We start from the raw sequence: 12,957 nt of genomic DNA, 5'->3' as shown, positions 1-12,957 counted from the left end.
CACTTACACTTGCATTAAAAGAAAACATAGCAGATGCTAACTTCTGTCATCATCATCATGCTCCTCACCTTGGCACTCTCAACTCCACCGATGGAGAAGTCAGGGCCCACCGGAGGAGTCTGGTTCTCTGGTGGGCTCGTCCAATGCTGCCTAAAGCAGGCCGGGCTAAGAAAAGTGTGTGGGGGGATGTTCCAAGGAGAAATAGGGGCGGCTGGGGACCGTTTATGGACACCCGGCTGCCCCCAGGCGGCTGGGGACCGTGTGTGGACACCCGGCCGTGGGGCGGCTGGGGACCGAGTATGGACACCCAGCCACCGAGCGGCTGGGGACTGAGTATGGATTCCAGGCCGCCAACACAGCCATGACGTGGTGGCCAGATTCCGCCTCCACATGCCTAAAAGTCCCAATTTCAAGTTCAAGCAAGCAAGCAGTATGGTATTGCAGCCTGGGGGTGGGTGGGTGGCAGGCTGCATACTTGCGTTTGTATTGCAAGGAATGGGGGAGGTACAATTGAACACTGCCCTGGGACTAGAGCTTGCATGGGGATAGTTGCAAGTCTGCATCTTCTGATGCGGCAAGGATCACTTATGATGGGCACACTTTTATACAGTGACCTGGGAGTCAGAGATGCTTCCAGGGGTCTTCCCCATGCTGTTCCCATGTCTTTTTAGCACTGTATGCATGTGTCACACAGCACATGGCCAGATAAGGTTGTAAAATGTTAAAATGACATTTCCCGGTGAATGCATTTGTCATAGTTGAAAGCAATACAAAAGTGCAAAAATGCCTAAAAAATGCTACTTGTGAACATAGCCGAAGGTGTGGAGGAGTATTTTTGTTTTTGGTCATTTATTTTAACTTATACACAAGTCTTCAAGTCTTTTCCCTGGAAAGGATGTTCCTTAACATATTTCACAGGAAAAAAGTTTCACTTTCGTTTTTGAACGTTTTATTGTGAGCCCGTAAAAGTGGCTTAATACCTCTGACCACGTTGTTGACAGCAGTGACCTGGGGGTCAGAAATGCTTCCTGGGGCGACCCCCATGCTGTCCCCATGTCATTTGAGCACTGTCACTATCGTTTTGGGCACTTGTTAGGCTTTTAAAAGACTGCCGGGGGTGCCACCGCAAAAATGCTCGAGTCTCCCATAGACTAACATTGGGCTCGTTGCTCGGGTCGAGCACCCGAGTATCACGGCGAGCTCGGCCCGAGCTTCGAGCACCCGAGCATTTTAGTGCTCGCTCAACACTAATAGTAATGCAAGATGAGGTTCCATTGGTATATCCGTGTCTGTTATTTTTTTTAAAAGTGTAAAAACTTCCTCCCAAAGTTTTTTAATTTTGGGGCAGTCCCAAAATATATGATGTATACTTGCTATCATCCCACATTCTCTCCAACACAGCTTGTAATTTGCAAATGCTAAATGTAGTCTAGAAGGTGTGTAGTATCATTTGGTTATAAGTTTGAAGAATGACTCCTGCAATGAGGCATTAATGGTTGAAGAATATGTAAGTTCAATAGCTTTTTGCCATTTTTCATCAGAAAATTGAGCATTTAATTCCCTTTCCCATTTTGGGGCATTAGGAGGTATTGAGAAAAATAGAGTCTAGATTTCTTATTGAATACATTTCTCTGGTTTTCCATAGGTTAGCTTGTATTGGATTTCGTATAAGAAATAGTATGTCTTTTGGAAGCACCAATGGAAATTGAATGTGTTTCCTCATGTATTTCCTTAATTCGAGAGATATGTAAAATTCCTCTACTGGTAATTTGAAGTTCCATTTTAGTGCTTGGAAATTTATGAAAGAATTGGGCTTATTTTCTTTTATTAAGCATGAAAGGTTGTTTATTCTCAATTTCTACCATTTTTTATAAGGAAGCTGGGGATAAAAATTTGAAGAATAGAGATTGCTAAATTTTTAAGAGGTATCTCGGTAAGAGATGCTTTAGATTTGTTGAGAAGACTTCTCCACGTTGTTATTGTGGATGCTATTAGGGGATGTGATGGAAGACTAAGTTTAAGGTTGAGTAGATAGGCTAGTATTAGTGCCGACAATGGTACCTCATAAGTGGAGGATTCTATTTCAAGCCAATTAAGTTTTTTGGTTTGTAAAAACCAGTGTCTACTTTGCATAGCCAAATTGGATATATGGTATGCGATAAGGTTGGGTAGGCCTATTCCACCCCTTTTTCTGTGCTTAGTTTGATTTGTGTTGAAATTCTGGCTGGTTTATGATTCTAGACGAGTCCCATTAATTGCATTTGTAGGCTGTTTAACCAGCTATCTCCAAAAAGTAGGGGGATAGTTCTAAAAGTATACTGTAATTTTGGAACTATGCACATCTTGTATAGAATTATCTTACCCAACCATGAGGATTCATTCTTTTCAATATTTATTATATTATCTTGTATTTCTTTGAATATGTTAGTTAAATTAGCCTCTATTATATTGGATCTTGGGTTAGTTATTTTAATCCCTAAATATGTAATAGAATTATTTCCCCAGGAGTAGGGAAATTCTGTTTAATTGCTTTAATTAACTCTAAATCTAAATTAAAACTCAATTTTTTTTCTTTTTTAAAGTTAATTTTATAGTAGGACACCTGTGGAAAGATATTTGTTATCTTGGTTAGTTCTCTTAAGGAGCTTAAAGGGTCTTCTAAGGTAAAAATTGTGTCATCGGTGAAAATGTTAATTTTATATTGTCTGTTATTGGTAGAGATTCCCTTAATTAAAGAATTAGATCTAACAAATTCTGCTAGGGGTCCCATTGTTAGGGAAAATAATAAAGGTGATAGTGGGCATCCCTGCCTAGTGCCATTAGATATTTCAAAGTTCTTTGAAAGACAGTTGCTCACCAAAATGTTAACTGAAGGAAAGGTATAAAGGGCTTGAATAGCTTTGAAAATATGACCTACAAACCCAAATTTATTTAAAGTGGAAAATGTGAAGCCCCAGTGGATGCAGTCGAACGCCTTTTCGGCATCCATTGAAATGATTACAAATGGTATTTTATTTCTTTCTATGATGGAAATCAAATTGAGTAACTTCCTTGTTCCATCTGACGCTTGTCTCCCCTGGTCAAAGCCTACTTGATCAGAATGCACCAAGTCAGTCGTGGATAACCTGTGATAACCTTTGAGCAATGAGTTTGGCATACAATTTAATATCAGTGTTTAAAAAAGTTATTGGTCTGTAATTGGTTAAAATAGAGGGATCTGTACCTTGTTTGGAATTACAGTGATTGTAGGTTGCAATAATTCTTTGGGGAAAGTAACTTCCTTTGCTGAGTAGTTAAACATATTAAATAAGGGTATACCTAAGAGTTCATTGTATTTTCTATAATATTCATTTATAATTCCATTTGGGCCCAATTTGTTTTCTTTTAGTTTACTAATAACGAAAATGAATTTAACTTCATCAAAAGAAAATGAAGTATTTAAAGTTGCTGTTTGCTCCTCCCATAGCTTATGGAGTTCTATGTTATTGAGAAACTGGTTAATTTTATGTTTGTTGGGTTGGGGTGTATTCTTATAATCTTTAAGATTATATAATTTTGAGTAAAAGGAATCAAATGCATCTGAAATGTCTTGTGGATGCAAAAGGGAAAGTTCGTCCATTTTAATTAATGACACTTGTTTTGTTCCTCTTGGTTTTAATTTTATTGGACATTAATTTGGACATCTTCTTGTATGAAAAGTAATGATCTGCTTTAAGGGATTGGAGCAGTTTATCATAATCATTCATTAATAGTAATTTCAGTTCTGCTCTTAGTTTAAGGATAGCTAGGTGTGTTTGTGTAGAGGGATTGTTTTGTTACTCTAGTTCTTCTGTTTTAATTTTTTGAATAACCAATTTTACATTCTCTTCAGTTTTTCTCCTGTGTTGGCAGTTTAATTGGATTAATACCCCCCTAATGACTGCTTTGTGTGTGCTTCATATTGCAACTGGAGACAAATCTTGTGAAGAATTCTCTTTAAAATAATATTTAATAGCTTTATCTATTTTTTTTATAATAAGGAATTTTAAGGAAAAGAGAATTACATCTCCAGAATCTCAAGTTGTTAATGCAGCCTGAAAGGATACAGGTGCATGATCTGACGATGATTTATTGACAATGGAAAAACTTTTAAATTTATGTAATGAATGAATAGTTGTCAGTATTAGATCAATTCTAGTAAATATTTGGTGTCTGTCCGAGTAATATGTGTACTCTCTAGAGGAGGCGTTAACACATCTAAACATGTCATAGAGATCTTGACTATTTAACCAAGTTTTCAGAGTGAAATTTTTTTGTCTAGATCTTGAAGTAGTGTCCATATTTTGATCAGGAATTATGTTAAAGTCTCCAAACAGAATCAAATCTCCTCTCTGGACTTTTCCAATTTTTCCCATTAATCTATTCAGCAAAGAGATCTGACCTCTATTTGGTGCATAGATATTGACTAATGTGGCTGAAACCTGTGTGGGTCGTTTGTGCAAAACTTAGATTAGTGAAATCCGATTATATCCACCTTAGATGACTTGGCTTTCTTCCGAGTCATATGCCTTTTGAAGGGACTGTTTAGTCCCTTGACATTAAGTATTAAAAATTTGACCGCCATTTGAGAGTAGTGGACATTAGCTCTAAAAAAAACCACAGTGAACACCTCAAAAAATTGGGCTAAAAGTTCGGCAGAGTCTCTGCTATTATATCCTGGGAAAAAAATAAAGTTTGTTTCAGAAGGAATGGCAAAAGGAGCATTTTTATTAACCTGTTGGGTCCTTATATCCTGGATTGTTTCTTTTCCCATTAGCATGTTTAGCACTTCTCCCATTAATTTTCAGGGATGACAGGAAGACTTGGCCATCTTCTGGATCTCGAATGGTTATGGTTTTTCCATTATGGAATATTACTGGTCTTGTTGGGAATCCCCATTTATAGATGATGTTATTAGCCCAAAGAGCAGAGGTAATTGATGCAAAGCTTTTTCTTGCTTTGAGGGTTTCCTTTGAGAAATCTGCATAGACTTTTAGGTTTCCATATGGTGGAGGGAGATTTTTGTTTCTCTTTAAATATTCTATAAGTTGTTCTTTAGTGTGGAAATAATGGAGTCTAAAAATGACATCTCTTGGAGCTTCCTTGGAGATGAAATTTGGCTTCTGGAGCCTATGGACTCTGTCTATGATAGTGTCAGACTCAGTCAGGGATGGTAATGTTGCTCTCAGAATCTGTTTTAAATAGGGAATGAGGTAATTTTGGTGTATGTTCTCCGGTATCCCCGGAATTTTTAAATTACTCCGTCTGTTCCTATCCTTAAGGTTGACGATTTCAGTTTTAAGGATCTTGATTTCTTCTTTAAGGAGATTTTGATTCTCTTCCATAGTATTTTGTCTGGTAATTCCATTTTCCACCTTTTCTTCCATTTCAGAGACTCTTGTTTTGACTTCTTGAAGGGAGATTTGCAGGGTGTCGAACCTTTGGTTAAGAGTGGACTCTAGGGATCTGGCAGATGACGCAATTATATTACAGAGGAATCTTTCTGATGGTAATAGGTTGTTTATGATATTGTCAGGGTTCTGAGCTTCAAAGAAAGGACTTTCTTTAAATCCATATGAAAAGTCTTGTGGGTTTGTGATATCCATCCTTGGGCGCTGTTTCTGAGGGCTGGCTTTAGGAGAGTAGTCATTTGATCTTTCATCTTCAGAATTATCATGTATAAAAGCTGCGGCCCCTTCTAAAGTTGTAGAAGCACCCTCCATCTCCTTCCGTTTATTTCTGGAGACTGACATTTTATTGTTTGAGATATCTATTTTTACTGCTGCTCCTCTCTGTGCCTGAAGTTCTGTACCTTTATTAATATATCCACTACTTCTATGTGAAAGCAACTGGGCAGTATCAGGATGCAGAGACTCCGTCAGAGTCCCTGGTTTGATTAACACCAGAGCCGGTGTCTGCTGCTCCGTTCCATGTCCGGAGCTCAGCGCCTGCGTTATTAAGCGCTGACATCGTGTCAGCTCTGCCCCTATGCAGGGACTCCTCCATCTCATGCTGGGAGTCCCTGCATTTATTAAGATCAGAGCCTGTGGCTGTGGCTCCACTCCATTTCTGCTGGGAGTCCCTTCATTGAGTAACAGCGATTCCTCTGCCTGCGGCTTCGCTCCGTGCTTGGAGCTCTGAGCTTATGTTAATGAGCTCACCGCTCCTATGGATGTGTGGCTGAATTTTAGTAGCTGCTAGGGGGTCTTCTCTACGCAGAGCACTGCGGGTGTCACCTGTCATATGGGCAGAAGGGGTGCTTTCTGTAGTAAAGTGTCAGGCAGTCAAGGATTCCTTACCTCTGTCAGTGCTGGTAATACTGTTCTCGCTGCAGTCTTCATGCTGCAGGCAGGTGTCGGCCATCTTGGATTTCCTTTGTGATGGGGGATCCTGCTTAAATTTGCAATGTCTTTGCCCTCTTTCTTGGAAAAAAATCTATTTTTCCTTGCTGGAGGGTCTTTTCTTCTGGTGTCAGCTTCCGGTCCAAGGTCTATGGAGGTAAAGAGTGTTGTTTTGGCTTGAGTTTTCCTCACAAGTTTGGGAGAGACGGCAGACTTATCGTACCTCAGTACTTTAGTCGGTGATTGTCTGTGAGGGGAAATGGCTTCTTTCTTCCCTTTCTTAGACATTATTTGTAAACCTCAGGCTTAAAGGGTGATCCAGAAGGTCCACTGATTATATCTAAACCAGAAGAGTGCTTTCAATCTTTCTGAAAATGATTTCAAGTTGCTTTGCCAGGATATTAGGAGCAGCATGGTGGCTCAGTGTTTAGCACTGCAGCCTTGCAGCGCTGGGTTCCTGGGTTCAAATCCCACCAAGGAGTTTGTATGTTCTCCCCGTGTTTGCGTGGGTTTTCTCCGGGTTTTCCAGTTTCCTCCCACACTCCAAAGACATACTGATAGGGAATGTAGATTGTGAGTCCCAATGGGCTCAGTGCCATAATTTCTGTAAAGCGCTGTGGAATTAATGGCTCTATATAAGCAAGTAAAATAAATAAATATTAGGAGCAGGAGCTCAGAAGTGCGCTTCCGTCCAGCAGCAGCTTCAGGCCACGCCCCGAGTTCAAGATTTCTTTGACATTTGGGAGACTTTTATAGAACTTTTACTTCACCACTTTTGCAAGTTTTTTCAAGATCGTTTTGGACCAACCACATGGTTTCACTGAAGGCTGTTGATGGGTGGTCTCCTGATAATGTTACCTTAGTTTTCCACTGCAGGTTATGTCTGTGATATGGAAACACAAAGCCAAGCAACACGAGGATGAGGTCCTCTACTATTTCATCTAGAATCACTATAATTTTCCTTCTTGGGAAAGAAGAGGAAACATGGGCAATTGTTGTCATTGGAGCTCTTTTGGCGCCATTGTTAAAGCTTACTTTATTGTTCAGTAACCTATTGCACAACAATTTATATTGCTATATTGACTTATATAAAAAAAAAATATAGAACAGTTCCTGTTTTAATCAAATCAACCATTTATTACTCTTATTTCTTTACCTTGTATACTTTACATGTTTTTGCATTCCCTTAAATTTTTTAATAAAACACTCTTTTAAAGCATTTTCAATAATGTATAACACAAAAACATGATTTAGGCAATAGGTTATTTTCTGATGATAGCTTCCCTTTAAATTGTGAATGGTGGAGGGGAAATGCTGAACTCAGCACCTTGCAGCTGGAGAAGATAAAAGCCTCACCAAGCCCCCAATATGGAGACATCGATCGGGGGGATCAACAGTCAGAGAAGAGGGGCAGTAATCAGCCTAGTTTTCAGTGCTTATTCAAAAGGCTGCTATGTCAGGCCACAGCTATATGGTAAGCAGCATCACATATAGGAACATGTAGGTTGTACAATATGACAACACATTGCAGCATATTCTGCTATACACAGGGACAGCATTAGGGCCGGCTGTCAGTCAGTGCCGGGGGTGCGGTTATAGCCACCGCTCTTTATACACAGACCGCTAACTGAAATTACGCCAACGCCATCCCTATAACTGAAAGAGAGAGCCTGCTTCTGGGAATAAAGTTAATTTCCTCCCGGCAGCGGGGCTCTCAGTGTCAGCGTCGTACGGTTTCAGAATGTTATTAACCTGCAGATTAACCCCATATCTGCAGGTTAATAACATTATTTTAAATGACAGGTTCCCTTTAAGAACAATTACTTCTCCATCGCTCTACTCCTTGAGGCAGGAGAAGTAATACAAAGGAGAAAGGACATTACAAAAGACCTGGGAAAAACAGATCTTAGAGCATATATTATTTGACATTTTTGTTCCTTTGGAAGGCTAACTTCATACAACCATATTTTTTGGTCAGTAAAAAAAACTGAGCTTACACATTCAAATTTTTCCCACAGATCAAACGTCCGCTTGAAAAAATTATAGCATGCACTAGTGTCTTCCATATTTTGGATGAGACCCACCTTAACAAGTCTGTAGGTGCTTCTGAAGAAATGGCAGCAGAGGGACCCTGCAGAATCCCACCGCTGCCATCAATATGAAGAAATGGCAGCAGGGAGACCCCGCAGAATCTCGCTGTTGCCTCCTCTTGTGATGGATCCACACCCCGCCTCCCGCCTGACGTCAGTTACGTCACATGGAGCGCGTTGTACGGACCTGCCCTCTGCACCTACGTGACGTTCCGCACCCCCCTGAGGGACGCGTAAGGTCAGGTTGGTACGTTATGCACAGATACCCCCCATCCACACGGGCACAGGAAGGCACCAGGGAGTGATAGAGATGGCCCACTCAGTCACTGACGTGGCACCACACTCGCCCACAACCTTGACAGGCTGAGAGGCTCCGCTCACTAACTCCTGTGAAGCAGAGCCTAGTCGTCCTGGGAGAGCTGCCACCAGTTCCTATTTAATATAATGGACTATATCGGGCTAGAAATCAGCCCAGTAGCAAGTTTGTTGGACCGAACAACAGGCGTATGGTTTGTGAATCGAGATAAAAGAACATCCCAGGGTTAAATTATATATTTAATTGCCGTAAGGGCACACTAAACAGTACACTATATACATAAGGGCTATACATACACAGGGGTCAGAATTCAAGCACAAAAGCATGGGTACAAAAGGTATAAAGCAGTTATTATGAGTCATTTGCCGGTTTAGATGGATGATCTGACTTTAGGGGGATGGGCTGCCACATGGGGAGGCTGTGGGCCCCCACTTGGTTGACGGACTTATCCCATACGTCCTGATGGCACGACCTCCCCAGGAGCAAAGACTCTGGGCTCAGGGCTGCTGGAACTGTTAAACTCTCTTGATCCTGCCCACTCCTGCCTCCAAGCTGGACTCAATTCTCCTCCCCCTGGCCTCTCTCAGCTACAACTCTGAAAACTTAAACATGCTGTACGTCCTTACTGGACTGTCCTAGGGGGCTGGTTCTAGTGTCATCGGACCCAGCAGGGCCCCTGCTACATGTGGAGAACAATCACAGTGGCCCTAGGGGCTTCTGAAAGGCTGTGCTGCACATCTCTCTATCGTTGCTTGCTGGGTAGTAGAGAAAGGGCTGGTGTGATTCTCCATTCCTTTCAGTTTCCAAAAATCTGGTTGGTTTATCACTTGGGTGTATAGTTTTCCCATAACTACTGTTGAATTATGTTTCTTGAACAAAGAAACACATGCTGTCGGGGGAAGGGACAGCCTGTGTAGCTGGCAACTGCTGTGGATGATCTCACTCCTCGCTTCTCAGCCCCCGCCTTTGCAAGCAGCAGTGTATTCAAGAGAGTTGGATTACACTGTGCATTGAAGATCTCTCTAGAACCTGTTAAACAGGTCACAGTGATTGACATGGGTTTGTGTTGAATATTATTCACAGGTGCGCAAAAAAAATCAAATCCCATGCGATCAACTGCACAACATCTGATTTTTACTGAAACATTGGAATTTTTTAAAATAGGAAACTGTATTTGGTACTGTAAACATTATTCACTTCTGATATATAAAACTGAATGGCATAAGACTGCCATACATATGGCAAATGGGCCACAACATAGATAAAAAATCATTTGTTTTTTTAATGAAAATTGGATCATGTTTTATAAGGTTGTGTGAACTTAGGCTAATAGTGGAAATGGAATACAGAATAAAAATGTATGGAAAATAGGAGTTGCCATATTTTTTCTTGCTTATATTTCAGGTATACAATGTAGATGCACAGGTTCCTGACAGTGCGGGTACAGGCACAGCCTACTTGTGTGGGGTAAAAGGCAACACTGGAACCCTGGGCGTGAGCGCAACTGTAAAGTATGGCCTCTGTGAGACTGCTAAAGGGAATGAGGTCAAATCCATACTCCATCGAGCAAAAATAGCAGGTACAAAGATATCGTGGTTGTTTTTTTTATATTTTTGGGTAGAAACGAGCAGACGTTGTTAGAACATAATATACAGTACGCATAAAGAATCACTTAGTCCCTAATAATTACAGTTTTTTTTTTACAATATTTCAGTAGGTTCTTTATTCTGCAGAACTTTGGCGCAAAATAATTTGTAGAAGTGTTTATAAAGACTTAGTTGATTGTGTACTATTATAGTTAAAGGGTTTGGGGGCAAATTAGCAAGCTAGAGGTTCTTTAGCTTGCTTTTGTTAATTTACCTGTTATTTTAGCCTCTTTTGAGCTTTTTTAGGAATTGTAATTGTATGTCTTTACTGCAGGAAAATCTGTAGGCATTGTAACAACAACCCGTGTCCAACATGCCTCTCCAGCAGCTGCCTATGCACATAGTGCCAGTCGGAACTGGTACTCTGACAATGAGATGACTGATGATATGATCCTAAATGGCTGCAAGGACATTGCATACCAGATGGTTACCAATACTGATATTAATGTAAATATATGAAGTTCATGGGTGTGATTTGCTAATGGTCACTGTAGCATATAATTAGAGCATGTAGTCATCATTACATTTATGAACAGAACCTGCAATGTTTTTTTCTTATTTGTCTATACTTCTATACATATATGTTTCTTTTTTATTCTATTGCTCTATTATAACATTTACAACTGTTCAACTATTTCTTGGTTCATAACTTCTTCTATGCAGGTAATTCTTGGGGGAGGAAGAGCCTATATGTATCCCAGGGGGACACCAGACCCAGAATACCCAACCGATTCATCAAGTAATGGCGTTCGGAAAGATAATCTCAACCTAACAAAAATGTGGCTGGACCAGAGGCAGGTATTGTGCAACTCTTCTATGGAATATTAATCCCTTCCCGACAGGGCGATTTTTCTTTTTTGCAATTTTTCTTATTCCTCCCATTGTTGTAATAGTCAAGATGACTTTCTTATTTTTCTGCCCAAAAATAAGCTCATTTAAAGCTTGTTTTTTGTAGGTTTGAATGACACCATACATTTTAAAGCATCATTTACTGCAAAAAATTCCAATTGCTATAATGAAAAAAAGCAATTCTGCCAATGTTTTTGGGGGTTTTGTTGTTGCGGTATTCAGTGTGCAGTAGAAATGACTTGGCAAAAAGATTTTCCAGTAAAAAAAAATTGCCAATTTCAGACCTGTAACTTTTTCATTTTTCCATTGATTGAATTGTTTGAGGGTTTGATTTTTTCATGGTGATGTGTAGTTTTTACTGGTGTCACTTTGGACTACATAAATGTTTTGGTTGCTTTTTATTGCATTTTTAGGAGTAAAGTCTGTGATCAAAAAATGGCAATTGTGGAATTTCACTTTTTATTGCTTTATCCCCTTTACCATATGGGTTAAAAAATGTAACATTTTGATTGGACTTTGGCAGACGTGGTCATTAGTGTTGAGCGAGCGTGCTCGACACTGGTCGGTACTAGCCCGAGCATCTCACTACTTGGGATGTTCGGCGAGCACCGAGCATTTCTGGGTTTCTGGGTTTCTGGGTTACTTGGGCGGGACCTTGGGTCTCCGCCCTGCTCGTTTGGCACTCTTTACAGAGCCAATGAACATGCAGGGATTGCTAGCCAGTCACTGTAATGCCGCAGCCATGTTGTGTGTGGGCATTACAGTGATTGGCTGGCCGCACAGTGTCACCTCGAGTATTTAAAACCGGCGTCGCCATCTTGGACACAGTCTCTCCGGATCAGCCAGTGTAGGGAGAGTGCTGCTGAGTTAGGGAGAGATATATAGTGCAAAATAGTTAGTGTAGGGTCTCTAAAGGCTGCCAAAGCAAACAAACAGTCCTTCTCAGGACTAATATCCATCCCAGATATCAGGCAGGCAGGCAGGCAGGCTGTATAGAAGACGCAGTGGTTATACTAACAAACGCTGCATTGTCCTGTGTGCTCCTGCTGGTCAAATTGCTAGACTTATTCCCAGGTCTCAAGGGCCAGGAAAAATCCTTTTTTTTTTCATCTAAATCCTGTATTTTTTTTTTCCTCAGTCAGACTGTACATATACGCGTCTTATTAACCTTTTGGTATTTCCCCTTCCCGAAAAAAATTGAATGTGTCTGTGACTGTTCAGACACCAATATATCTGTTTAAAAGAGTCTGGTGTAGGCCAGATAACTAGAACTGTGGTTTTGTAGTTCCACGGTTCAAATCTCTGTATTATCCTGCTTTTGGCATTTTTTTCCGTAAAAAAAACAGTAATAGTGTCTCCCTGACTGTTCAGACACAAATATATCTGTTTAAAAGAGTCTGGTGTAGGCCAGAGAACTAGAACTGTGGTTTTCCTTTTCCACGGTTCAAATCTCTGTATTATCCTGCTTTTGACATTTTTTCCGTTAAAAAAAACAGAAATAGTGTCTCCCTGACTGTTCAGACACAAATATATTTGTTTAAAAGAGTCTGGTGTAGGCCAGAGAAATAGAACTGTGGTTTTGCAGTTCCACAGTTCAAATCTCTGTATTATCCTGCTTTTGCCATTTTTTCCGTAAAAAAAAAACAGGAATAGTGTCTCCCTGACTGTTCAGACACAAATATATCTGTTTAAAAGAG

General features: G+C 40.4%; 1 protein-coding gene across 1 annotated transcript in view; it reads left to right on the top strand.

The window, feature by feature from the left end:
- Positions 1 to 12,957, top strand: part of LOC141258116 (alkaline phosphatase-like) — a 99,955-nt gene that overhangs the window by 35,877 nt on the left and 51,121 nt on the right. Inside the window, exons 4-6 of the mRNA XM_073673122.1 lie at positions 10,170 to 10,344; positions 10,686 to 10,858; positions 11,075 to 11,209. Of these exons, the coding sequence (XP_073529223.1) occupies positions 10,170 to 10,344; positions 10,686 to 10,858; positions 11,075 to 11,209 (483 nt within the window). The remainder of the gene's footprint in view (positions 1 to 10,169; positions 10,345 to 10,685; positions 10,859 to 11,074; positions 11,210 to 12,957) is intronic.

Source organism: Phyllobates terribilis, unplaced genomic scaffold (genome assembly GCF_046119375.1).
Source record: "Phyllobates terribilis strain yellow unplaced genomic scaffold, ASM4611937v1 Scaffold_3__8_contigs__length_932513732, whole genome shotgun sequence".
Taxonomy (NCBI): Eukaryota; Metazoa; Chordata; class Amphibia; order Anura; family Dendrobatidae; genus Phyllobates; species Phyllobates terribilis.
The sequence above is the reverse complement of the archived record's forward strand: the minus strand, read 5'-3'. Positions and strand labels throughout refer to the sequence as shown.